This window comes from Silurus meridionalis, chromosome 15 (genome assembly GCF_014805685.1).
Source record: "Silurus meridionalis isolate SWU-2019-XX chromosome 15, ASM1480568v1, whole genome shotgun sequence".
In the NCBI taxonomy this organism is placed as follows: Eukaryota; Metazoa; Chordata; class Actinopteri; order Siluriformes; family Siluridae; genus Silurus; species Silurus meridionalis.
Genome location: NC_060898.1, coordinates 1,373,841 through 1,400,000, shown reverse-complemented (window position 1 = coordinate 1,400,000; position 26,160 = coordinate 1,373,841). Strand labels below are relative to the sequence as shown.

The following is a 26,160-nucleotide window of genomic DNA, read 5'->3' as shown; positions in this document are numbered from 1 at the left end:
AACCACACACCCTAAACCTGAACCACACCCTAAACCCTAAACCTGAACCACACACCCTAAACCCCAAACCTGAACCACACCACACACCCTAAACCCCAAACCTGAACCACACACCCTAAACCTGAACCACACACACACACCTAAACCTGAACCACACACCCTAAACCTGAACCACACACCTAAACCCTAAACCTGAACCACACACACCCTAAACCTGAACCACACACCCTAAACCCTAAACCTGAACCACACACCCTAAACCCCAAACCCTAAACCTGAACCACACACTCTAAACCCCAAACCTGAACCACACACCACACACCTAAACCTGAACCACACACCCTAAACCTGAACCACACACCACACACCTAAACCCTAAACCTGAACCACACACCTAAACCCCAAACCTGAACCACACGCCACACACCTAAACCCCAAACCTGAACCACACACCACACACCCTAAACCCCAAACCTGAACCACACACCTAAACCCCAAACCCTAAACCTGAACCACACACACCCTAAACCCTAAACCTGAACCACACCCTAAACCTGAACCCCTAACCATAAACCTGAACCCCAAACCCTAAACCTGAACCACATCCCCTAAATGAAACTGGAGTTGATGTTATGAAAAATGAATCAATACTGTCTGTCCTTCTGACCAATCAGAATCCAGGATTCGACAGCATTAATTTGCAGTATGGACCAGACACCAAGAAGAGACAGTTGAGATTTGGTGCATGAGCTTAGTATTACTATGCACACACACACACACACACACACACACACACACACACACACACACACACACTCAGTCTGACTTGTTGATCACTCATATATCCGGAATTCTCTGCTCGTCCTGTTGTGCACATGTAGCTGTTCACACTCATCTTCCTGTGGGAAATCCAGAACAAGTGGACAGTGTTTTTCCTCCACACGTCCATCTCGTTCATCAGCAACCGCTCGATGAGTAACGCAGCTAACACTCTGCTCTGGATTCAAGACCAGCAGCTGCTGTCTTGGAACAGCTCACTTCACAATCTCTGTGTGTGTGTGTGTGTGTGTGTGTGTGTGTGTGAGCCAGCAATAGCAAAAATCACTGAGTCACGCATACACACGTGTTTTAAAGTTCTGAATGGAGTCTTTAAGGAGTCACTTGATGAACAAAGCCTGTGTTTGTCCTCAGAGATGTTGAAGTCGTTTTAGCTTCGTCGCTAACAGGGTTGTTCAATGAAGCCACCTGTGTGGTACGAGAACTTCTGATACATTATACAATCCACAAAGCCACAATCAGGGACGTCTTGAGAAGATCAGATCTCAGCTGACATCAAAACGGCTCAGGAGGAACGTTCAAGGAGCATCCTAATGACTAAAACTCAAAACTTTGTGAGGACGGATTGTCATGCGAAAGTTATATTGACTACTTTCTCTCTCTCTCTCTCTCTCTCTCTCTCTCTCTCTCTCTCTGTCTTCTCTTTTTCTTTCTCACCAGCTTCCAGGATAAAAACAAGCCACAGCACACTTATTTCCTTCGCATTTTCCTGTTTACTGCAATCTGCGTCCTGCTCAAAGTTCCGGATATGAGACATGCGTTCGGTTTCCTCCGTCCTTCTCCTCCCCGTCCCCAGCACACAAGAATGAGATCATTAATCATCATTAAGGCTGTAGGTTTTTGGAAGGTCGTGGGGGTCATGCCCCAGCACTGCCAAACTGCCACTGTTGGGCCCTTGAGTAAGGCCCTTAATGTATCATGTATTAATTACAGCTTAGTCATTAGTCCTTCATTTAAAAAAAAGAGGTAAAAAAAACATAAAGCTACAGAGATACATTCTTATTTAAGATCTGCATGAATGTTCAGGTGTACATGAGTTCCTAATAAAGTTGTACATGGCGAGCGTATGTCAATCTTCAACCCTAGAAAAAAAAGGTTTCTATGTTCCGGAGTTCCTAAAAAAGTTCTCATGATCCAGAAACATGTTCCTGGGTTCCATAAATTCTAACAAAACAGTTTATGGGTTCCTGAGCTGCAGAAATCAATTTTTGAAGAAGAAAAAAAGTTTCTGCTTAAAAACATGATGAAAAGTTGATTAAAAAGTTTCTCGGTTTTCTGAAAAGGTAAATAAATGACAATACTAAAAGAGTTCTGGAAAAAAACATCTCCGGTTTGAGGGAAACATCTGCCAGTTTCTGAAAAGGTTCTGTTTTTCTAATTGTCCGTGTTTCTGAAAAGGTTCCTGTGTAAATAAATGTGCTGCTAAAACATTTATTGGTTCCTGAAAAAGTTCACATGTCCCTGAGGAGATGATGATCTTCTGAAAATATTCCTGAGGTAAACATGGACCTGGAGCACCAGGAGTCTTGGATTACGAGGCTGTGAATGTTGGGTTTGAGCTTCACTGGAAGTTTTCACAGCTATAATTGATGTGTTTGGTCAGAGTGGAGCTGCTGTGGGGATTTTGTGGTCGATGCTGTGAGTGGTGAAGAAGGTGGAAAAGGTGAAGATGGAGAAGGACCTCTGTGTGTTACGTGAAGTTCAAACAGGCAATAACATTAGCAGATTACATGTAGATCTTCTGTCTGCAGATATACGACTCCTGTCACACAGGGAGGTCCTGCTAAACCATGCCTTTTTAAAACCACATAAATAAATCTGATTCATGTCCAACACGTCCAACACGTCTGCTGTCTCCAGCTCAGAATAGGATGTTCCTCTGATACGATCATAAACCAGAGAACAAACACGGTTTCTTGGGGATGTTTCTTCAAAAACACTACACCACTCAGAATAACTGCGTTAGCAGCATTACACCAATCTTCTCCTGAAACTGCTCCAGATACTCAATAATATGACGAATGTGCATCAGATAATGAAATTGCCTCCAGCATGATGGATTGGTGAACAGCAAGCGGCCCAGGAGCTGTGTTTTAAACTGTAGAACCAGCACATTAGGAGCACTTCCAGGATTAAAAAATTAAAGAAGTAAAAAAAAATTGGTCTCGTATCTGCATAATCGTCTGCTCTCACCGCCATGGATCAGAGGAACATGAAAGATCTTAAAGCAACATGAAAAAACGTGGAGCTGAAAAATGTGAAATATTACGAGGAGGATTTAATCAAACTCGAATTAGAAATACAAAAGGTTGAGAAATTTTTTAAGTATAAATAAAAAAATCTAATAAGATATCAAAAAAAAAACTAAGAATGTAGTAAAAAAAACTAAAACTCGAACTAAGAATCAAATGAGAAATGTATTAATTTAAATATGTTTAATAAAACTATCATTCAAGTGGGCAAGAAATTTCCCCAAAGAGAAAATCCTATACCTCGATTCTTATTCTGCCTCTGAAAGGAATCATTTAATCAAACTAGGAATCAAAGAATCGAAGTAAAACCCGAATTAGAAGTAAAAATTAAGAATTAAAATAATTTTAGAAGGTATAAAAAAAATCAAACAAATCTAAAAAGAATCAAAGAATCAAAATAAGAATCAATTAATAAACGAACACTCAAACAAAGAATCAAATGAATCAAATGAGTATTAATTTAAATATATATATATAAAAAAGACAAAAACATTTGAAGGTTCTTATGTCTTTTTTAAGTCGTTTTGCGCCATTTTGCCCAAAGAGAAAATCCTGTACGCCGATTCTTTTCCTGTCAGACAGTCGGACACATTTTTACACATGGATAGAAGTTTGTAAGAAAAGCACGTCATTATGCGATGGTGTTCTTTTCACTGATTATACTGAAAAAAAAAGTCCTTTAGAAGTAAAATCTGCCTAAGGATACAGAGTAATTCGGTCCTACAGTGAGGAAAGGCTTGCATTTGCATTTAAACTGCTTTGTTCCGTTGTAAGAGAGCTCTGTAATAAAGGCACGGCATGCAAATCTTCCCAGAAACCTCACAATTTAGATCTGGCACAGCTTGAATCGAGGACGCGGCGCTTCATAAGAGCGGCTTTGCAGAAGTCCGGGCTGTAAAAAAGACGTGATTCGGTGGTGAGTTCCCAGGAGGAAAAAGTGAATATGCTCATCCGAAGCCCGGCAGGAGAGCAGGATTGGATAAAGGTTGGTCCAGGAGGTCACTATCAGCTAATAAGTGCTTTGTTTGCCTCCTGCTGTGGTGTCGTCCATCCATCCATCCATCCATCCATCCATCCCTGCCTCCAGCTTTCCCTTTGCTGCTCAGGTAACACAGCTCCCTCCCCCCTCACTGAATCCAATCAAAAGCTCATCTGTCAGACCCCCGAGCCGCCCGAGTGGACGCTCTGATGGGTAAATACATCTCTGTCAGAGGGCAGATGTGCAAATACGGGCAGCAAAAGACAACGCATAACCTGAGAAGTAAACTCCATGGAGGTTGAAGGAGAGAAGAGTGAGATATATCGTGTCCAGAATGTAGTGCAGTCAGCCGAACCCGAACTGGACATCATCATCATCATCATGGTCATTGTGCCGTGCTGCAGTATAAAACCTCTCCATCAGAGCAGACGACAGCCGTGACTCGAGGGATTCGTCTCCATGTACGTCTGAAATGAGTTGATCAGGACGGAATGGACTTTCAACCACCTGCTGCTGCCATTATTCCACATTCGCACAGGCACCTGCTCCTGCATCGTCTGTTATACGCACCGCATTAACCTTCGATCCACAGCTCAAACGAATCAGCACCACTGAATCCGCAGGGTTCAGACTGAGCGCTTTACTCAAACCCCCTTCAGGTGGGAGCTCAGTGGGTTACTGATCAGAAGGATGTGGGTTTAAGCTGCCGTATTGCCAAGCTGCCACTCTTGGGGCCCTTGAGTAAGGCCCTTAACCCTCAGACTACTCCAGGGGCACTGTCATGTCTGACCAGCGCTCGTACCCCTCCTAACGCTCCTAACATCGCTCGGATATGCAAGAAAGAATTTGATTGTGCTTTAAAGTTCATGTGATGGGGTGTAACGGCACATTAAATTCACGGTTTAAAGTCGGTACAAAAGTCAAGGTCAACCGAGCTAAAAATTCTGCTCGGATTTTCAAACGTTTTGATTGTTTGCTTTACACTCAGTCCTGCATATATTGATGTACTGATAAATGTTACTCAATGTAGTAGCTCAGTGGTTGAGGCTCTGGCCTACTGATCGAAAGGTTGTCAAGCCCCGGTATCACCAAGCTGGCACTTTCGGGGCCCCTGAGCAAGGCCCTTATTACTGTTCTCCAGGGGCGCTGTATCATGGCTGATGCTACGCTCTGATCTCAGCTTCTAAACATTGCTGGGAAACTGAAAAGAAAGAAATTCACTGTGCTGTAATGTGACAAGTACGAAGCACCTTTATTTGTAAATAATCAAGCATGTTCACGACACTTTACATTTAGCCACGCCCACTAAAGATGTTTAAACAGTGACAAAGCACTTCCATGAAGCTTCCTGTTCTGGATTCTGAAATGACCAGTGGAAATAAGAACATTCTCATCCTCTGTTTCATTCTCAGACCTGACAGGAACTCCTGAATTCCAACATTGTAAAAAAAGAAAAATGTAATTGTCAGTGTGTTCAGGAGAGACACTGAATCAGCATTTCAGGAAGGAGTCTCCAGTGTCGGCCATGATACAGCACCCCTAGAGCACAAAAGGTTATGTGCAGTGTTCAGGGGCCCCAAGAGTGCCAGCTCGGCAATACCTGTGCTTAAACCTCTGACATTCTGAGGAGTAACCCTGAGCCTTAACCACCAAGCTATCACTTTCCCTAATGACTGTTTATAGCTGCTATAACATAAGTGAGAACAGGAACTAACTCATTTCGCATAGCATGCAGCTTATATTTCCCTTAAACCAAACTTCAGAACTGAACTCCTGAACCCCAGCTGTAGCTCTGAGGAAACACTGTGAAGAAAACCAGATGTCAGAAATGTGATGTCTATTCGGGCTCTGAGAGTTCCACAGCTACTGGTCTCTTCAGGACATAACTGGTCTCAGATACACCATGTAGTACACCAAAAGTATCATGACATCTGACTTTCCCAGGCATATCAGGTTCTTGCCCGAAGTTGTACACACAATTGTATTAGACGTCTATGGATGCTGGAGCATGACATTTTCCCTTTGATTGAACAAGGAGACCCAAAATTGGACACAATTGCACAAAGCCAATTCCATGAATATCTGCTTTCCATAGGTTGGAGTGGAAAATCTTCTGATTTAGAGCTTCAAACCTATTGACCATTAAGAATGTGAATGCTGACTGCACCCCAGGCCTCCTCACCACATCTACATCAATATCTGACTTTTTCACTCTTGTGCGTGAATGAATCTCCACAAATCTCCACAAAATCTAGTGGAACATCCCACAAGAGTGAAGCTCATTATATAACAGTATAATGGAGACTGAGATGAATTGAATGTTTAATAAGAAGTAGGATAAATATAGGTTATTCCATATATTCCATACTTCAACACCATGCAGTTCTTCATGCTGATGGAGGATTTTTTCAGAAAATAAAGTGGAACATCTGGACATTTATAGATTAGTTCGGTCAAAGGAAATCTTGAGAGCGTCACATTGAACGCATAGAAACCAAATACTCACTTCTGCTCGAGAAATACTTACATACAGCGAGACGGCTGGACAGAACCAAAACTCTGGAAATGAACCCGCGTTGATTCTTTCCCTTTGCATCTTCTTGTTTTAGTGCATTAGCTTTAGAGCGATTTATGTGTGTGTGTGTGTGTGTGTGTGTGAGAGAAAGAGAGAGATCAGGTGGTTCCTGAACTCTGTGTCTCCTCTTTAATGAGTGACCAGGACTACATTATAGCCTCATCCAGGTGGAACCAGACAAAGAGCTTCAGTGTGCTGGACATATAGAGACACATTCCCAGGCCCCATACACACACACACACACACACACACACACACACACACACACACTAACAAAAAGAAATGCAAGGTCAGCCTCTTTAAAAAAAAAGAAAAATTACACACACACACACACACACACACACACACACACACACACACACACACACACACACACACACATTTTTGGCAAAGGCAACAGTTTCCTCTACACGTACAGAATTGTCCAATCGCATCCAACAGCAAGTCTTTTTTTTATTCTTTTCAGAATGAAGTAGTGCGGAAGGAACAGACACGGGCCGAAGAAAAATGGCCGATTATGCAGACGGCAGCATTGTGTTGGTCTGGAATAGCCAAAACACATGCTACTTCCTGCCTGGATCCTGGGGGAGCCTGCTGAAGGAGCTTTGAGAAGCATGAGGAGCTGACAAGCACTGAGACGATCAATCAGCAGCCCCAGAGACTCGATAGAGCTGCTCGATAATCTCAACTACAATACTACAGTCAGCTGAATGAGGAAGAATCAACAGAGAAAGTGATGATAAGGAACTTTTACACGTGTCTCCGTGTGTGTGTGTGTGTGTGTGTGTGTGTGTGTGTGTTTGGTCCATTACTCATCAGGTTTAAAAAGCATTCAGCACAAAGTCTTTAGATTTTGGCAAAAAGGTCGAGTTTACAAACGTTTCACAAAAGATAATTTTCTTTTGGTTGTTTCGTTTTAAATTCTTATCGTTTCCATAGCGACAGCAGAATCAATTTTACACGTACGGGTCGAAAAAGACGTGCAATCGCCAAACCGGTGATGAAGCAGGCGTTTATGGAAGGAGTCTCCAGTGTCAGCGCTTAGTAAACACTCCCGAGAGAATCTTCAGGATTCCATGCTTTTATTATAAGAATTAAGAATCGGACGAGAATCGTGATTTTTTACGTTACAATCTGATTCAAAAATCTAAATAAAATACAAATTTTAATACTAATGAATATTCATCAAATGTGAAATTTGTCTAACAATTGATTGGAAAACTTTAACAATGTTTTTTTAAATGCTGTTTTGAAGCATATAAAAAACTGAGTGTAAACTGAAACTTTGATGATGTTTTCCAGAAACAACAAACTTCAAGGCTTTTTCCCCTCAAACTCATCACTCCACAGCACACACACACACACACACACACACACACACACACACACACACACTGTCAAAGTTCAGATCCTGAAGATGGGTACGTCAAAACGTCTTGGCGTGATACGAGGACTGGGTGAAGATGACGTCAGTATTCACTACTCAACTCTGGAAGCTTTAAAGAAAACCACGTTACCTGCAGAAGACGATGGAATCCCGGCAAGTCCAAACTGAGATAACGGAAGTGAGGTTTGCTGCTGCACCACGGCCATGAGGGAGGGATGGACAGATGGATGGAGGGATGAATGGAAGGAAAGAGCTCCAGTAAAAAAAAACGTCAGGCTTTCCTGGAGCTTTAGCTCACACTGACATGGCCCATAGTTAGAGAATGTAAAGGAGAGAGAAAGAGAGAGTGAGGGGAGAGAGAGAGAGAGAGAGAGAGAGAGAGAGAGAGAGAGAGAGAGAGAGAGAGGAAAGACTACACCCACTCTTCTCTCAATAGCCCTACTCAGGGAACAATAGTGAAGCCCAGCAGGCGCTGTGTTTGCTGTGGATCAGGAAGGCGGGCCCTTGGACCGGTGGCCCCACTGTTGATTGACAGGTAGATACCTGGGAGAAACCGCAGCCTCTTTATTAACTGTAGTATGACAGAAACATTGTAAAAAATATCACAGGAACCTTGGAGACACCATGTTTTAAAATGGCACGTAGAGAGCGCTAACTTTCCCCACTTTCCCCACACCCACACCTCACCATACGATTGGTGTGTGCTTCTTTTTGAACATCTCATTCCACATTAAGTCCCCATTTACTGTCATATTAACCTCCACTCTTCTGGGAAGATGTTCCACTAGATTTTGTGGAGATTTGGAGATTCATTCATTCACATAGTAGAAGTAGCAACTTGGTGTGGCTGGAATTTGAACTCACAACCTTCTGATCCAAAGTTTTATTAATAACACATAAAAAAATGTTCATCCAAACGAATGACAAATAAAATAATTATTATTTACATTTGCCAGATGATCTCAAAAACAGTGACTCACATTTATCTCAGCCTGAACGATTGCGGGTTAAGGGCCTTGCTTAAGGGCCCGGCATTAGCGGCTTGGTGGTGCAACATGTGATTATCCGAGCTCCTCTTAATAATAACTCAGCCAAATGTACAGCATAATATCTTAATCATTTATTATAATCAAATCATTAATAATGAATGACTAATAATTGATTATTAATTGATGAAAAAAAAGAAAAAAACCAGTTGAAATCCCAACATAATATTTAGAAATAATGAGTAATTTTATATGAAATGATATTATTGATATAAAAAAGTGAATATTAGGCTGCCTGATAACGATCCACAGTAACTACGGTTTCATATAGCGCTGATGCTATCTCGATCCACACGTTGTCCGAATTCCATTCACATCGTCCAATCAGGACGTGATCAGGCACCAAACATGGATGTGTACATTTCATTTCAGAATCTTTGTCTTTCTGTTACTTTTAATTTCTTGTGGTATCAGAAATACGCTTTGAGCCCTGACCACAAGGTTCAGCTCGTTTTCCAGGACACTTGCTGAGACCTCTGTATTCGCTCAGTTTGTTTAGGAGATAAGCCAATCTGAAGACAAGCGCCGGAATCTTCTCCTGAAGTGCCAACCTCGCAGAACAAAGAATCTCTCGCTGGAGCCTGAAACGAGATAACCGTCTCGACTCGTATCGCTTTACACCAACAAATCTACAGTAACATCAATATCAGGGTTACGACGGGACGGAAAATATGCTGAAGCTGCTTTATTTTAGTAAATAATAACTCGATGAAAAAACTAAGCAGGACCAGTGATAACATTTAGAAGGAATAAAACACGTCGTGCTTTCGCAGGAAAATTAACGAGATACGGACATGATGAAGTGGAATCACTTTCATTTTCTTGTAACGGAACATCATGAAGTGTTTTATTTCTTTTTTTAGCGCAGCATTGTTTTAACAATTACACTTTTTTTACACTTTATGACAGTGTACATTTTATCCATTTCTAGTTACATTTAATGCTGTTGAGAATCTACAAAACAACATTTATCCTATTCTGCAACTCATCACATGATCCAGAAACTTCTCAGTCTTTAAGACAATCTTTTGTGTGACGGGTTCAAAGCGCTGACACTGGACTCAGAAAACGTCATTACTATTTACTACATGTATTATTCTGAAGCGTCTGTCAAGCAATTGTCAAAGGATGTGCTTTAACTATAGAAATGACAATATTTATAATAATATATAGAGAGAATTGCTCAGTTTAAAAATCTACTTAGACATTATTATAAATGTGTTTTATTGCATAATAATTTATACATATTTAAATAAAAAAAGTTTTTAAAATAGGTAATCAAAGGTAGACGAGAAATAAATGGTAAAAATAAATTAAATATTAACAATACTAAATAAAAAATAAATAAAATGAAGTTGTATGTATTTATTGCAAATATTTAATAACAAATGAAGATAAATAGTAATAAAATGTGTAGTAATACAGTAATCTCCCGCTTTACCGCGGTTCCAATCTGGCGCCCCGGTTTATCGCGGAATTGAGTTTGCCACATAACTAATTAATTTGTTGTTAAAATGTCTCTCATTTATAGGGAATTGTTTATGGAGTTATATGTTGAAATAATGAAAATTATTATAAAAAATATAATTATTAATTATGAAATAAAGTAAAATGTAAATACGGTACAGTACTGTATACGTAAAATAGCATTTTTGGGTGGCGTCCGTTTATCACGTTTTTTTGGCAGTTTTTGGAACGTGACACCACGATAAACAGGGGTTTACTGTATTTATAAATATAGTATAAATATTAACGAATGCATTACAACTGTTTAATTCAATAACCCTAACCCTAAGGTCAGATCAGGTCAGGACGGGACGGGACGGGGAAAGTTTAGATGAGTTGAGTCATTGGGTAAGAAATGAATTAAGCTTGCTGGCACTAATTCCCTCAGAAAATGATTTTAGCTCATTTGGATATTATTCCATCAAATTAAATCACTTCAATTACTCAAAATATCGTTTTTTCTGCTTAGCTTTTAACAAATGGCTCAGGATTCTGACTGAAGCTATAATTAGAGTGACAGTGTTTCATTTCACAACCCTGTCACTAGCGGAGTGTAAATCTTTGACCCCATGGTCATGGTGATTGAACGCTCCGTAAATCAAACAGTAAATCTTCTAAATTCGGTCCGTGATGCACCAAATTAGGAACCTGGTTGCCGTCAGTTTCTTGGAAGACGAGGTCATTTCACGCCACCAGGAGACCTCGCTACGTTCACACCTCTATCCCTGAGAGCTCAGACGAGAAACTGGAGCTGAGGACTGGAGATTATTTCATTTTTTAAAACACTCAAGAGGGAAAAAAAACAGATGTTTATCAATCACATGTATGGAATTGATGAACTGGCGTGTCTGTGTGTGATCGGTGTGTCTGCTGAGTAAGCAAAAACAGAGTAAATAAAGATTATAAGCAGGTCTCCTGTGAGCTCGGGTTTAAGCCCAGGCTTTGTTTGCGCTAGCGTGATGTGATTAGCAAAGCTTTTTCTGTGTTGACTCACTCGCCAAAAAATAAATACAGAAATGAACAGATGCAGAAACAGGTGTTTCTTCAATAGTTTAGCACTACAAGGCTAATGTTGCTAATGTGTAACTGAATGCTATGATATATTGTTCAGGCAGCCATGTTAGATTATTGAGTTTGGCTCCATCTTTCACCCAAAACTTCCAGTTTGTTCAGATTTATAAATATGAGCTTTGGAAATGTATTTATTTATATTTTGGGGTAAATAAACATGAGATTTATATGAGTTCAAAATATTTTGAGCTAGCAAAATTGAAGATTTAATGCAAACCTTCTTCATTAGCTTTTTTTAGCTTTATTGCTACCAAGTATACGCTGAATTCATGGACTCATTGTGAAAAAAACAGGGTCTTTTGGACAAACATAAAGGATTATTAGTTATAATAATTACAAGATTTGCGACTTGTTGAATATATAATGTCAAAAATATTGGGACACCCGACTTTCCATCCTGATGTGGTTCTTCCCAATATTGTTGGAGGCATGAATTTTCCCTTTCACAGACCCATGTCTGTTCTAGCATGACGATGCCGATGTGCAATGATCTGCATGGGTTGGAGTGGAAAATCTCCTGCTGTAGAGCTCCAACTCCATTAAACATGATGAATGTGAATGCTGACTGCACCTGACAGGTCTTCTCACCTTCTCACCTACATCAGTACCTGACTTCACTAACACCCCTGTAGCTGACTAAATCTTCACAAATCACCACAGACTATAGAGGAACATCTTCCCGAGAAGAGTGGAGCTCATTATAAGAGCAAATGGGGAATCAAAGTGAAATGGGATGTTTAATTTGGTGTCCACAAACTTCCATGTAGTGAATATAAAAAATATCTCTTAGATCAGACTAAAGCTCTCGATGTTCGGCTCTAACGTGGCGACTGAGCCGAACACCTGTTCCAGCACACGCAATGCCAGTCAAAGTGCTTTCACCCAGGAGATGCCAACGCGATGCCAATGCGATGCCACCCAGGCCACACTGCCTTCACCATGACATGATTAATTACTCCAGGAATGAAGGGTAGAAACCGAAAGCCACGCCTTCTGACGGAGCATCGTTAGGAGGTCATTTGAAGGTCACGGCATTTTTTTGTAAGAGAATGGAAAGTTTAAGAAAGGAAGACCACACCAAAAATAAGAGACCAGCCAAAGCTGGCAAGTGGCACAAGAACATCCTGTATGGATAACGTTACACTCGTCTAAAAATAGGATCTGTACTGGGCAAGTAGATGAATGATCCACTGTGGAGACCCCTATCAGTCAAAAGAAGAAGAAAAAGAGAAAGAAGTGCACAATGTGGAGGTGAAGATCGGATGAAGAGATAAAGCAATGGCAGGAGATAAAATTTTGAAGAACTTGTGACGTCATCTCTTCAATAAAATGAATGTATTCATTGCAAAATGTCGTATTTAAAAAAAAAACTCTGTAACGCTGTAACCAAAGATAAGGCTGTAGGGTTTTTGTACCCATCATGCATTGCTCCTCTGATTGGTGGTGTTTACTCAGGTAAAGCTGCATGAATCCTGCCTGAGCGGCGCAGGGACACGTACACACTGAATGAGCTGATGGGAAAAGTGCTGACTGGGAAAAGAGAGGTTTAGTGAACGGAGCAGGGATTGGTGTTACGTCATACTAAACACACACACACACACACACACACACACACACACACACACACACACACACACACACACACACACACACACACACACACACACAGGTTATTCAGGTTTCCTTTATCTTTCTTTATATTTCACAAATATGCTTATATTCCTTGTGTGTGTGTGTGTGTGTGTGTGTGTGTGTGTGTGTGTGTGTGCATGTGCATAGATTAAGTGTTATCTCACTGTTTGTGTGTGTGTGTGTGTGTGTGTGTGTGTGTGTGTGTGTGTGCATGTGCATAGATTAAGTGTTATCTCACTGTTTGTGTGTGTGTGTGTGTGTGTGTGTGTGTGTGCATGTGCGTAGATTAAGTGTTATCTCACTGTGTGTGTGTGTGTGTGTGTGTGTGTGTGTGTGTGTGTGTGTGTGTGTGCAATGTTCATCTGCAAAATTATCTAATAAATAACACTGAACTAAATGATAAAATTCTGAAGGAAATGCATGAAGTTCAGGTGTGGAATTGAAACAGGTGAATGGAGACTCCATTAGTGATAACTGAAACCTTATAGAGGGTGCATGAGCCTGTGTGTGTGTGTGTGTGTGTGTGTGTGTGTGTGTGTGTGTGTGTGTGTGTGTGTGTGTGATAGGCCCTGCTTGTTATCTGATGTAGACTGCAGGGCCTCTGGAGAGTGATGTATAGTGGCTCTGTTCTTATAGGAGTATGCAGTCATGAGAAACTCAAACACACACACACACACACACACACACACACACACACACACTAGTCCACTCACTACACTACTAAAGACAATAAGTGCCCTATGACATATTACAAGCATGTCATAGAGACAGAGGCACTACAATAAGCAGAATTAACATCATTATATTATAATCTATATGTATCATACAAATTGTATTAGACACAAGGAGGCCTATGATGCATTATAATTACTTTCCGGATAAAGTCTGTATAAAAGCATCATAAGCAAGCCACAGGGACACACCTACTATGCTATGCTGCTTTAAAATATTTATATTAGAACGCTATATGAAGCCTAATATCATGGAAGCCAGAATGCTGTATTAAGCCTCATACACATTGCATTAGACAAAAGCCGCCCTATGATGCATTATATTTGTGTCTAATAAATAAAATAACTATAAGAATAACCATCTTAAGATACTATATAAAGCTTTATAAGCATAACCCAGAAGCTAGACATGGCACACTGTATGTGTCTAGAAGTAAAAAAATATGAGCTATATAAAGCATTATAAGCATGTATTGTGATACTGATATACACCACATGGCCAAAGGTTTGTGGACACGTGACATAAGATTGGCATGTGCTTCTTCATTCCACATTTGGTCCTCATTTGCTTTTGTAATAACTTCCACTCTTCTGGCAAGATGTTTCACGAGATTTTTGTGGAGATTTGTGGAGATTCATTTAGACACAAGGGTGTTAGTAAAGTCACTTAGTAAAGGTGTTACAATACTTTTGTTCATATAGCGATATAAAAAGCATTATAAGCACTAAGCCACATGTTTGTTAAGCATTATGAAGTAACTATGTAATCATAAGCATGTCATAGAGACAAGAGGCTACTGCAGCATCAGTGTTATAAGCACACATAACTACAGGTATCCTAAACCTATTCACATGAGGCCAAGAGACAAAGACACTACATTCAGCCTTTATAAGCCTTCATAAGCATGCAGCAAAGACAAGATCCTATTCAGTGCTTTTAATCCTTATAATAGGAAAAAACTTTGCTTATGTTTAAAAACCTTTGATTTAAATGTGTGTGTATGTGTGTGTGTGTGTGTGTGTGTGTGTGTGTGTGTGTGTGTGTGTGTGTGTGTGTGTGTGTGTGTGTGTGTGCTAATAGGAAACTCATTAAAAGCATGTTCCTGCTGATCTGGTTTAAAAAATTGCCAAGAAACACACGCATCGCTGCAGTAGAGAAAGAGAGAATATGAGCAACTAATTTATTTAATCTCCAACTCAAATTTGGGAATAAATAAACAAACAAACAAATAAATAAACAACCCCATGTGGCTGCTAAACCGTAACCCAGTGGCAAAAATGACGTGGAAAAAAGTTTTCAAATGCAAATCAGCTTTTTGTTTTTCTCCTCCCTTTTTGTCTTCCCTGACCAATAAAACGTGACGCTGAAGTGTTTATGGGATGGAAAACAGGACGGTTGCCATGACGCCCACCTGAGTTACAGTTCAAATCCATGGAGTAGGAAGTGACGGGAGAACATTCCTCTCATCCGTCCAGCAGTCCTTTCATTCACTCTTCTGCTGCTGTTTATTCTTACTCTAATCTCTTCTCCTTCTGTTTTCTCATTCCTCTCCCCCTTTTCCTTCTCTCCCTCTGCTCTTACTCCATCCTCCACTTTCTGATCAATTCTTCTCATTTCTTTGCTTCTTTCCTTTTCTCCTTTTGGTCTCTCAATTCCTGATATATAATTCTTTTCTTGTTATATCTCTTCTCTTCTCTTCTCTTCTCTTCTCTCAGTCCTCCTCTCTTCTTTCCTCATGGTTCTTTATCCTTTTGCTAAGTCCTTGTTCCCCCTTTTCATACAGTACATGGAAGATCAGAAATGAAGAAATGTACAGTAGGCATGGAGTGTTATAACGCTTCACTCCTCTCTCCTTACCTTTCTTTCTCCCTCTCTCTCTCTCTCTCTCTCTCTCTCTCTCTCTCTCTCCCTCTTTCCCTCCCTCTCTCTCTGTTTCTCTCTGTCCTTGTTAAAGCCCAGAGGAAGCGGTGTGATGAGAAGCTCGTAAATCAGGACCTGCTGTCCGCCTTGCACTGGGATGGGAACCCAATCGAATCCTTGGCACGGAGCCGAGCATCTCCTTCCGTCAGGCCGCTCTGTAAACACGGCAGAAGCGCAGGAGGAACCTGCACGACTCCTGATCTAACGCAGGCCTGCACTCAGACATGCACTACAACACATGGGTATTTTGTGAGGTTTATTATTACCACAAGCTTTTAAAGTGATGCAGCAATCAATCAAAACGCCTTTAGAGCCAAACGTAACTCAGCAAAACAAGTTTTCAGCGATGAGGTTGTTAAGAAGAAACGAAAGCTTCTGTCAACCATCTCAGACACAATAATGATGTCATGTGGCTTCTGACACTTTATCGCCTGCTAATCTTTTTATATGAAGCATTATTAACATGTCGTAAAGCCTAATCTATTATATATTCACACTGTCATGAACATTATATCAAGATTTATGCCTTTTAGATACATTAGTGCACATTATACAGTATATAAAGAGAAGTTGTTCTATGAAGCATCATAAACATGCCATTAAGAACAAAGGTTCTTTATTATAACTGCGCTATGACCAAAATGTGGTGAAAGATTATATATTATAATACGGACTTCATTATTATAGTTTTAATACAGTTTTCACTACAAATATAGTGAATGTGGGATGATTGAGGTCATTTATACGCACCTAGAAGCAGCCATTGCAGTGTATTAGATTTGTAGCTCAAAACCCCAAACATGAACCGAGATCAAATATACAACATGTAAAATCCTTCAATCTGACATGCAGTTTAACACCACCCCCCTGACAGAACTGTGTTTATTTTAAATAAAAGACGAAAAACTTGACACACATTCCTGCTTCATGATCCGGGAGAAAACGCTGCTCCAGTGTCGACTTCAACTCCAAATCCAGCAGTGTGTAAATGAATCTGTGGTAATGTGAGACGTCACTGATGGAGGTGTGAGAACTCAGCATGCACGTCATCCAGAGGCCTCCAGCTCGGCTAGCGTGTTACATAAACCTTCTGCTCATGACCCCATCTATCCTACTGTACTCTATTTCTATACATGCTCTCATCAACCGCTAGTCCTCGTAGGGATTATGTTCTTCAAGAAGAAGAAGAAGAAGAGGCAGAAGAAGAAAAAGAAGAGCTTCTTATTTATTTCCAGAAACATTGCAGCTACACACAGCTTTCCAAAGATCTTTATCTAATGCAGTGGTCTTTTAAAACACGGCTCGCAGGTTCTCATTTGAAACTAACAGCAAGTTGCGGATTAGTTTAAAATTCACGGGAATCCGCAGCGGGACCGAATGTTCAGGAACGTTAGGATTAACATTTTAAACCGTTTCACTAACAAATTACATACATAAAAAAACCCCACACATTATTGTATTAAAGTGACATAATGTCGAGATACATTCACTAAAGTACCACAGGGGCTGCAGGGGTGCGTCCAAAATTCACAGATTTTGGAACTCGCGGTGGTCTTAGAACGTAACCACTGCAAGTTCTGGGAGACCACTGTGTATATGCATATGCCTCTGACCACGCATAACATTATGACCTTCCTAATAACATTATGACTGGTGCGATCTCTTTATCGTGTCATCTGTTAGTGGGTGGAGATATTTAATAAGCAGCAGGTGAACATTTTGTCCCCAAAGTTGATGATAAAAGCAGGATTTGAGCGAGTTTGACAAATTGTGACGTCTAGACGACTGGATCAGAACGTCTCTAAAACTGCAGCTCTTGTGGGATCTTCCTGGTCTGCAGTGGTCAGAATCTATCAAAAGTGCTCCAAGGAAGGAACAGTGGTGAACCGGCGACAGGGTCACCAGACGAGCTCTAATTCTTCATCATGTGCAAAATGTAAATAAAAACAGAATGCAATTATTCTCTAATCTCATAAATATGTGTCTGATACTGTTTTTTATCTTCTCAACAGTCCTGGGTTTCCTTTGTTGTGTTTTTTATTTGATGGTGTGGAACATGTTTTTAAGTAGTGAAGGGTCGACTGCAGGCAGGTCAGTTCAGCACCCTGACTTGTAATCCTATACAATAGTGTGAATTCAACTTTGTGGTAGCAGTTTGAGGAAGAACCAGATATGACTGGTGGCCCAGGATTTGTTGGTGTTGGTGATTGTTACTGGAACAAATTGTTCATGGTTTTCCACTATTGTGGTCATGTGATCTGTTTTGGTCCATGTGGTTTTTTATTTTGTAACATTAAAATTCAAAAACTGAAATCATGAACTCGCTAATGATGGTTTGTGCTGCAGAGATTTCATTTTCACTCTGTTTGATGTGAAGGGGGCGGGGATTAACAGTGTCTTACTCTCATTGGCTAGAGAGGTTCGGATCGACAGTTACCTGAACCCAGGGAATTATTGAATTGCACAAATTTAGTTCCATAATCTCCTAACATGTCTACACTAGAGCTTATCTTGGTAAAGACGTGTTAAATGTTCTACAAGCTCTACAAAACCACAACTACCACCTCACATTACGAATCCTTCAGCAACAAAAGATGCAGCATTATATCCCCTGCTAGGTTAATTATCATGCTAATGCTGCTCTGAAATCTCTCATGCCCCTGACGAGCACCATTTCCCTGCCAGCAGGTAGGAGCAGATAATGATTAGCGTACTATGCTCCTCACGGTTCCTCGTGCAGCAGTAAGGCTTTTTCTTTGGTTACAATCTCATGATGTGAAGCAGTTTTTTTAGTTAATCAGGCAGGGTAGTTACGAACAAACGGGTGGACCACAGAGCTGCAGATCTCCAGCGTGGACTCATCACTTCTCAATTCTCCACTATTCATTCTGAGAGGTTTCAAATCTTAGTTTAGAAAAAAATGAATTTGGATGCAGATCATTAGCGAGCTGTCGTGCTGTGTAAGAAGAACAAGGACCTGAGTGGAGCATTGGTTTGAATTCTAGAGCATCTTCAGGTGTTTGGATAAAAACTGAAAAATTACCACAAGGGGGCAGAGTGGAAATATGAATGGTTTCTAGATAACATTTTCTGGACCGGATGTTCTGGAAAAAACATCGAAAAATAAATAATAGCAAAAGATAAAAATAAAATGCTTGTTGTTACGCTAAAATAGGAAAATAATCCATGATGCAGTATAATTAAAGGTCTAGCCGGGGAGTCTTTTATTCCACAGTTAAGGGATGAATATCCAAGCAAAATGATTGCAACAAGAATTTCTAAAAAGCTGCTATGTGAATTTTATGATTTATTTTATTTAAAAACCATAATGTAATAAAACGTTTCTAACCAAACCGAGAAGATCAATCAGGGACTGGATGTGTTCATCTCGTCTACTGTGGCTCGGAGCCTCCACACTGCTCCTGCGAGGACGACAGGAATTGAAGGGTTTTTCCCCTCCGGCTCTGAAAACTAATAACCTTCATGAATTATATAACGCGGACACTTCGAATGAATCAGTATTCATTTGCAGTTCCCGTTTTCTCATTAGCGCCTAAAGGTCAGGAACAACAGCGCTAAAAATCACAACATTTTTCTTTTTCCGAACGAAAGGCTGTGTGTTCGGGAAAAACTCGGAACGTCTTTCGGTTCCCCTGCTTTAATCACCGCTTCGGTTGCCTGATTATTGTGACAAATAAGCATCGCCTCGCGCTCATGCGTCGCATTAGCATACAATAGAAACAACACCTTCGCAAATGGTGAGTTAATTAGCGGTAGCCTGTGCACAGAGTTTTATCTCATAACACAGAATTCTGGATTCTGATTGGTCAGAAGGTGTTAATTAGTATTCTATAACGGCCGCTCAAACAGGAGCGCAGCTACAAACCATGCGATTATTTACAATTAATATTGTTTCTATAGTAACGGCTCAGTCGTGGGGACTTAACAGGACTCGAGACAGATGTACGAGTGTTCTCGTAGCAGTTTTCTGAGTCTCCACAGTCAGTGCTTTGTTATTTTAAAGACAAGGCTTCGAGCTAATCACATGAAGAGCGCTGAGTCGTCGCTCGACGCTGCAGTCAGAGGAGCTTTATGGACTCGCTTTCAACAAATCTTCTGACGTCTGAGATTCTTCAGCATGGATAAAGTCAGAGACTAATAATAACAACCTTGAAATCTGCAGTCCTCCAGAACCTCCACGGCTTTCCTTCATACAACACAATATGGTGCCAAACATCTGAAAACAAAGTGCGAGCTGTTTGTCCTTCACTGCTGGAACACATTCACATGAATTGCCAGGGGGTGCACATATTTTTAATCAGATTGTATTTTAAATGCTATTTTCTGATTTTCTGATAATAGCGCTTTCTTTTATTTCTGCTTTCTTTCTTTTCCCTGCTCTGTTTTTCTTCAGATATTCTGTATCTTGTAATATGTGTACATATATTTTTTTTTACTTTCCATCATTTTTCAAATCTTTTGCATTTTAATTTTTTTGTATTTATTGAAGAAATGTATTTACGGGTTTAATAATCACAAATCCGAAATCCACTGTAACGCGACTGAAACCGCACACGCTCGTGCGCACACTGCAATGTTTTTGTAATGACTTTCTTCACCACTTGAAGGCGCTGGAGTCGTTTAATTACAGCCGAGGACCATTACAGAAGAATCAGAGCAGGATTAGAGTGTGAAGTCTAACGTGAACATCAAGGTCAAGAAGAAATTCTTCTACAGAAAAAGAGCAATTAATTGATTTATAATTAATTGTATTTATTATTTATTATGAATTATTATTATTAATTTGTATAATAATAATCATCATTATCATTATTATTAGTAGTCAAATTATTATTTATGGTCATTATTTATTTTATTATCAATAGAAGGAGGTAAAAGCTGAAAGTTCATCAGTCAGGAAAAAACCCTCTCCTACTTCTCAGTGTTTTTTTATTCTCTCTGTAGCTACAATATCAGTCCAAAAGTATTGGGACACCCGACTTTTCCACCCTGATGTGGTTCTTTACAAAACTGGAAGCACAAAGTCGGAGGTCGTCTTTGCATTTGGAGGCATAACGATAAACTTAAACGAGCCACAAACACGTTCCAGCAGAACATGGCACCCGTATTATTCATTAAACTTTAGATCAGAAGGTTGTGAGTTCAAACTCCAGCCAAACCAAACTGCTACTTCTGGGCCCTTGAGCAAGGCCCTTATCGTCATTGCTGTTCAAATGCTGTAAATGTGAATAAATATTATTATTAATATTATAATTGTTATATATTGGGGCTTTTTTGCAGCTATTGGTTGTAGTCACTTCTCTACTGCGTAAACACAGTTTCATGTATTTTAATCCATTATTAATAGTATTTAATATCTCTGATTAATTCCTGATGGTACACTCAGATGCCTGAACCCCTCCAGCTTCTCCTGTAATCTAAAGCCAAGCTTCATTACACACCAACTGGTGAAAGATTTGCAGCTATAAGAACCGATAATCGATAAACTCAAACGCTGATAAATCTTCTAATGCGACAGCTCTGATGTGACCTTCTGACTGAGAACACCGGACAAACGGACCAGGCATTTGAGCTGGAGCTTCCAACGACACTCCTCCTGCCGATTCACGCTGATCTCAGCACCAACCCTTCAAAGATGTAGAAGATTTGATGTTCCACAATGGCTCTGCTTTTGATAACGGATTAAAATTTAATCGGCTTCTTTAAAGTGGATGCAGACTTTTGAACCGTGAGACGCGTAGAAAGCGAGGAGTTATAAAAGTGCTGGCATCAGCATACAGCAGGGGTTCTCCGCTGCAAAGAGATCCTGCAGTGGAGGTTTGGAGAACATGATATGAATGATATTAAATGGATATCATGCAGGCGTGCGCAGATGAGCTCATGTGTTACGGATTGTGGGTTTTTTTTGTGACTCTGCAGCTCAAACACTTCCAGCATGATGATGCTCCTACACACAAAAATGAGAGAATCACATACAGTAGTGTGTGAGGATTTGGAGTGAAAGAACGTGTGTATCCTGCACAGAGCCATGAACAGAACTGGATCTGGAAACTCCTGGACATCCAGGTAATGTTACCTGATCTTAAAAACACGTCCTGAAATCTAGTGGAAAGCTTCACAAAAAAGTGAAGGAGTTTATTATAACAGGAAACGCAAGTACAGTATACGGCTTTTGGAATAGGATTTTGAAGGACAAATAGAGGTGAGATGCTTCAGTGTGCACAGTTTAGTGTGATGTCAGACCTTGTGGTTTGGAGTTGAATTAAATTCCATACACTTTAATCTCTGGCTTGATTTGTCAAACAGATACGGCAAACTACATCCCGCCCCCTATTTGGAACGGCCTTCTGAACAATGCAAACAAAGACAATGCTAATTTAAATATTTGTTTTACTCGTATTATATCTGTATTTGATAATAGTTTGGCTTTCAAACTGAAATGTTCCTTAGTGATTAATAAAGGTCAGGTCACCAGGATTGCTGGAACTATCGGCTATCAGCAAAAATCCATACAGGTAGTTTTTCCGGGCTGCTGTCATTACGAGAGCGGCCACTAGAGGCGAATCACTGACAGCCACACGCAGTTTGTTTTTCACGCAAGACTGCATTCCGCATAGAAAGCGCTATATTTTATTAATCATTTATAATTAATTAATTCTATAATTATTTATTAATTAATATATTTACATTTATTTCTTCTATCACATTTTCATGAGTTAGTACTGCTTTCATCTTCAAAAAAATTCAGTACTATTTTATATGGAGTGTTATGTTTTTTTTTCTCTCAAAGAGGTCCTGAGATGTTCAGGAAACTTTCTTCTTCCACTCTTGTTCACTTCTGCACTGTTTGAGAACATGACCGTAAGTTTTGGCTCTGAGGTTCGTCCTGCTTACGAGGACTTCTGCTCTGAGGAGGCTCCTCAGGATGAATGTGAATCCGGTGTGTTTCACACCCAAGGTGAACTCATTTACGTGCTTGCTGGCAGGTACCCTCACACACGCACATACACACACACACACACACACACACACACACACACACACACACACACACACACACACACGGACCCGGTCCAGTCCTCCAATAATCGCTAGGACACTAAGAATAGAGGATCCTCTGTGTTTCAGAGGCCAAAATCGCCCAGATGGTCCTCCAGCTTTGCCCAAGCCCTCTGAGTGTGTGTGTGTGTGTGTGTGTGTGTGTGTCAGCAGTTTGTTGGCCAGATTTAGCACTGTGGAATTAGTTTGTTGGCTTTTTCCTCTCATTTCTCCTTCAATTTTTTTCGCTCTTTAGGCGCTCTCTTGTTCTGCAGTGAAAGGAAGAGAAGGCTGAGGAAAACGAAGCATCGCCTCAACACCCTCAAAAACCAAGAGGAATGAGTAAATGCATTCTTTCTGGCTGGCCAGAGATCTTTATATGACCGCTCTTTCTTTTTTTCCTTGCTAAAATTTCACATAGTGGCTTGGATAAGTCATATCCCCAAATGTCATCAACACAAAACGGTTCATTATCTGCAGGGCTGAAGGACGGAGCGGAAGATGAGGTGCAGGAATATGAATGAGAGAAGCTCTTTGTGTGAGAAGAAGCTCAAGTGTGTTAAAGCAGAAACAAGGCTGAACGTTTATAACCTGATGGAGGTGGACTGATCGTCACGGTCAGTGTGGAATCAGATCTAAAATGGTGTGGTGCAGAAGATGGTATGAGAAAATGATCTGATCCAAATATCACTTAAAACTGATAATAAATTCCATAATAACAAGATTTTACTCTCCGTTACTCTATCTATCTATCTATCTATCTATCTATCTATCTATCTATCTATCTATCTATCTATCTATCTATCTATCTATCTATCTATCTATCTATCCATCCATCCATCCATCCATCCATCCATCCATCCATCCATCCATCCATCTACCCTTTACTTTCTCTCTCTCTCGGTCTGGTTTTGTTCTGTATTATTGAGCTATTAGAAGGGAATAAACGCTGGTGCTCTGAGGGACACGGCATCACGGAGCTCATGGCCTCAGAACCCAATAACGGGACTCACAGAGAGAGAAATATTGATGGAATGAACAACGTCGTTCCTGCAGCCTCAGGAGGAACGAGCCTTTACTCCGTCTCTCCCTCACTACAGGCGGCTTCATAAACGGCCAATAAGGAGCGTAATGATGAAGTGTTCATCACTGTCCTCCCTCATAGCCACAGCGGCTCGACTAACTCCTAGAAAACCATGCTGGTTTCAAATAAAACCAGCTCCACCTGGGTTTCAATCCCACCTTCAGATGAACAAACCACAACATTTTTTTCTAATTTCTGATTGACTTGAAGGATTCATCAGACTCATTCTATAGTACTTCTGGTCCAACGTTTCTTCAGTTCCCCATTTGCAGCTTTGGTTTCTACCTGAGGTTAATAATAAAATCTCGATTAGCAAGTTTGGCTAATCTGGAACTAAACTAGCATTAGGATCTAAACGTAGCATTGAGGGAAACAAAAGAAATGATTTCTACACCCATTAGTCCCATTATCTACACACACACACACACACACACACACACACAAAGCACACTGTGGACTTTTTGATAGCATATCACTCCCACTTTGTTTCCGACAGGAAGCTGGCTCCAGTGAGACTCTGGGAAAACGACCAACCTCCTCAGATCCTCCGCCTTTCACCTCAGCGCTCCTCAACTCCTTCAATGTCACAGAGCATAAAGGAGAAGGTTTCACTGAGCTCCACAATGTCATGAAGTGTTTTATTCTTCTAATACTATAGCAATCAGCCAACAATCACACTTTTATACATTCTAAAACTTTCACATTTCTGTGAAACAACATTTTATAATGTTGAAGCAACATCAACTCCTTCCATCGATGTCAAACAAACATCTCGGATAAAAAACCTTTTTATACCCATGGATTTGTATCATTTCTTCTACGCCTGCAAGTACATTTAAAACATACTATAAAACTACTATCAAAGAGAATCACAACATACATCATATTTACTACATTCATCATTTATTTTTACTTTATTTTATATTGTACTTATTTACTGGAGCACTATTTTCTCCTACACCTTCATCCTGTTACTGTCACCTTCTCCATTTTGTTTCATTTATTTTCACTGTGATTATTTTATTTCATTTATTTGCATTTTGCAGTTTTTCATTACACATTTCTCTTTTTCATTCTTTTCTACTGACACTCTGGCAATATATAATACATGTAAACCACCATGCCAATAATGTTCTTCAAGAGAGGGCTGGAAAGAGCGAAAGAAAGAAGGAGAGAGAGAGTGAGAGAGAGAGAGAGAGAGAGAGAGAGAGAGAGAGAGAGAGAGCATAAGAGAGACACAGGGGTAAGAGAGACACAAGGTAAGAAAGAGACACAGGGTAAGAAAGATACAGGGGTAAGAGAGACACGGGGTATGAGAGCGACACAGGGGTTAGAGAGAGATATGGGAGTAAGAAAGATACAAGGGTAAGAGAAATACAGGGGTAAGAGAGAGACACAGGGGTAAGAGAGATACAGGAGTAAGAGAGATACAGGGGTAAAGAGAGACACAGGGTAAGAGAGAGACACAGGGTAAGAGAGACACAGAGGTAAAAGAGATACAGGGGTGAGAGAGACACAGGGTAAGAGAGACACAGGGTAAGAGACACAGGGGTAGAGAGAGACACAGGGTAAGAGAGATACAGGAGTAAGAGAGATACAGGGGTGAGAGAGACACAGGGTAAGAGAGACACAGGGGTAAGAGAGACACAGAGGTAAAAGAGATACAGGGGTAAGAGAGAGACACAGGGGTAAGAGAGAGACACAGGGGTAGAGAGAGACACAGGGGTAGAGAGAGACACAGGGTAAGAGAGACACAGGGTAAGAGAGACACAGGGTAAGAGAGACACAGGGTAAGAGAGACACAGGGTAAGAGACACAGGGTAAGAGACACAGGGTAAGAGAGACACAGGGGTAAGAGAGAGACACAGGGGTAAAAAAGAGAGACACGGGCTAAGAAAGAGACACAGGGGTAAAAGAGAGACACAGGGGTAAGAGAGACACAGGGTAAGAGAGAGACACAGGGGTAAGAGAGAGACACAGGGGTAAGAGAGACACAGGGGTAAGAGAGAGACACAGGGTTAAGAGAGAGACACAGGGGTAAGAGAGATACAGGGGTAAGAGAGACACGGGGGTAAGTAGT

The 26,160-nt window shown here is 40.6% G+C and overlaps 1 protein-coding gene across 5 annotated transcripts in view; it reads right to left on the bottom strand.

Annotated features, from left to right (window-relative positions):
• Positions 1-26,160, bottom strand: part of arhgap24 (Rho GTPase activating protein 24) — a 72,326-nt gene that overhangs the window by 16,563 nt on the left and 29,603 nt on the right. Inside the window, exon 1 of one of the 5 annotated variants that reach the window (XM_046867632.1) lies at positions 8,161-8,355. The exons of 3 other annotated variants lie outside the window; for them this stretch is intronic. In XM_046867632.1, the coding sequence (XP_046723588.1) occupies positions 8,161-8,236 (76 nt within the window). In that variant the 5' untranslated portion in view covers positions 8,237-8,355. Of the gene's footprint in view, positions 1-6,595; positions 6,711-8,160; positions 8,356-26,160 lie in introns of those variants that run through there. One more of the 5 variants, XM_046867635.1, reaches the window with a different exon arrangement.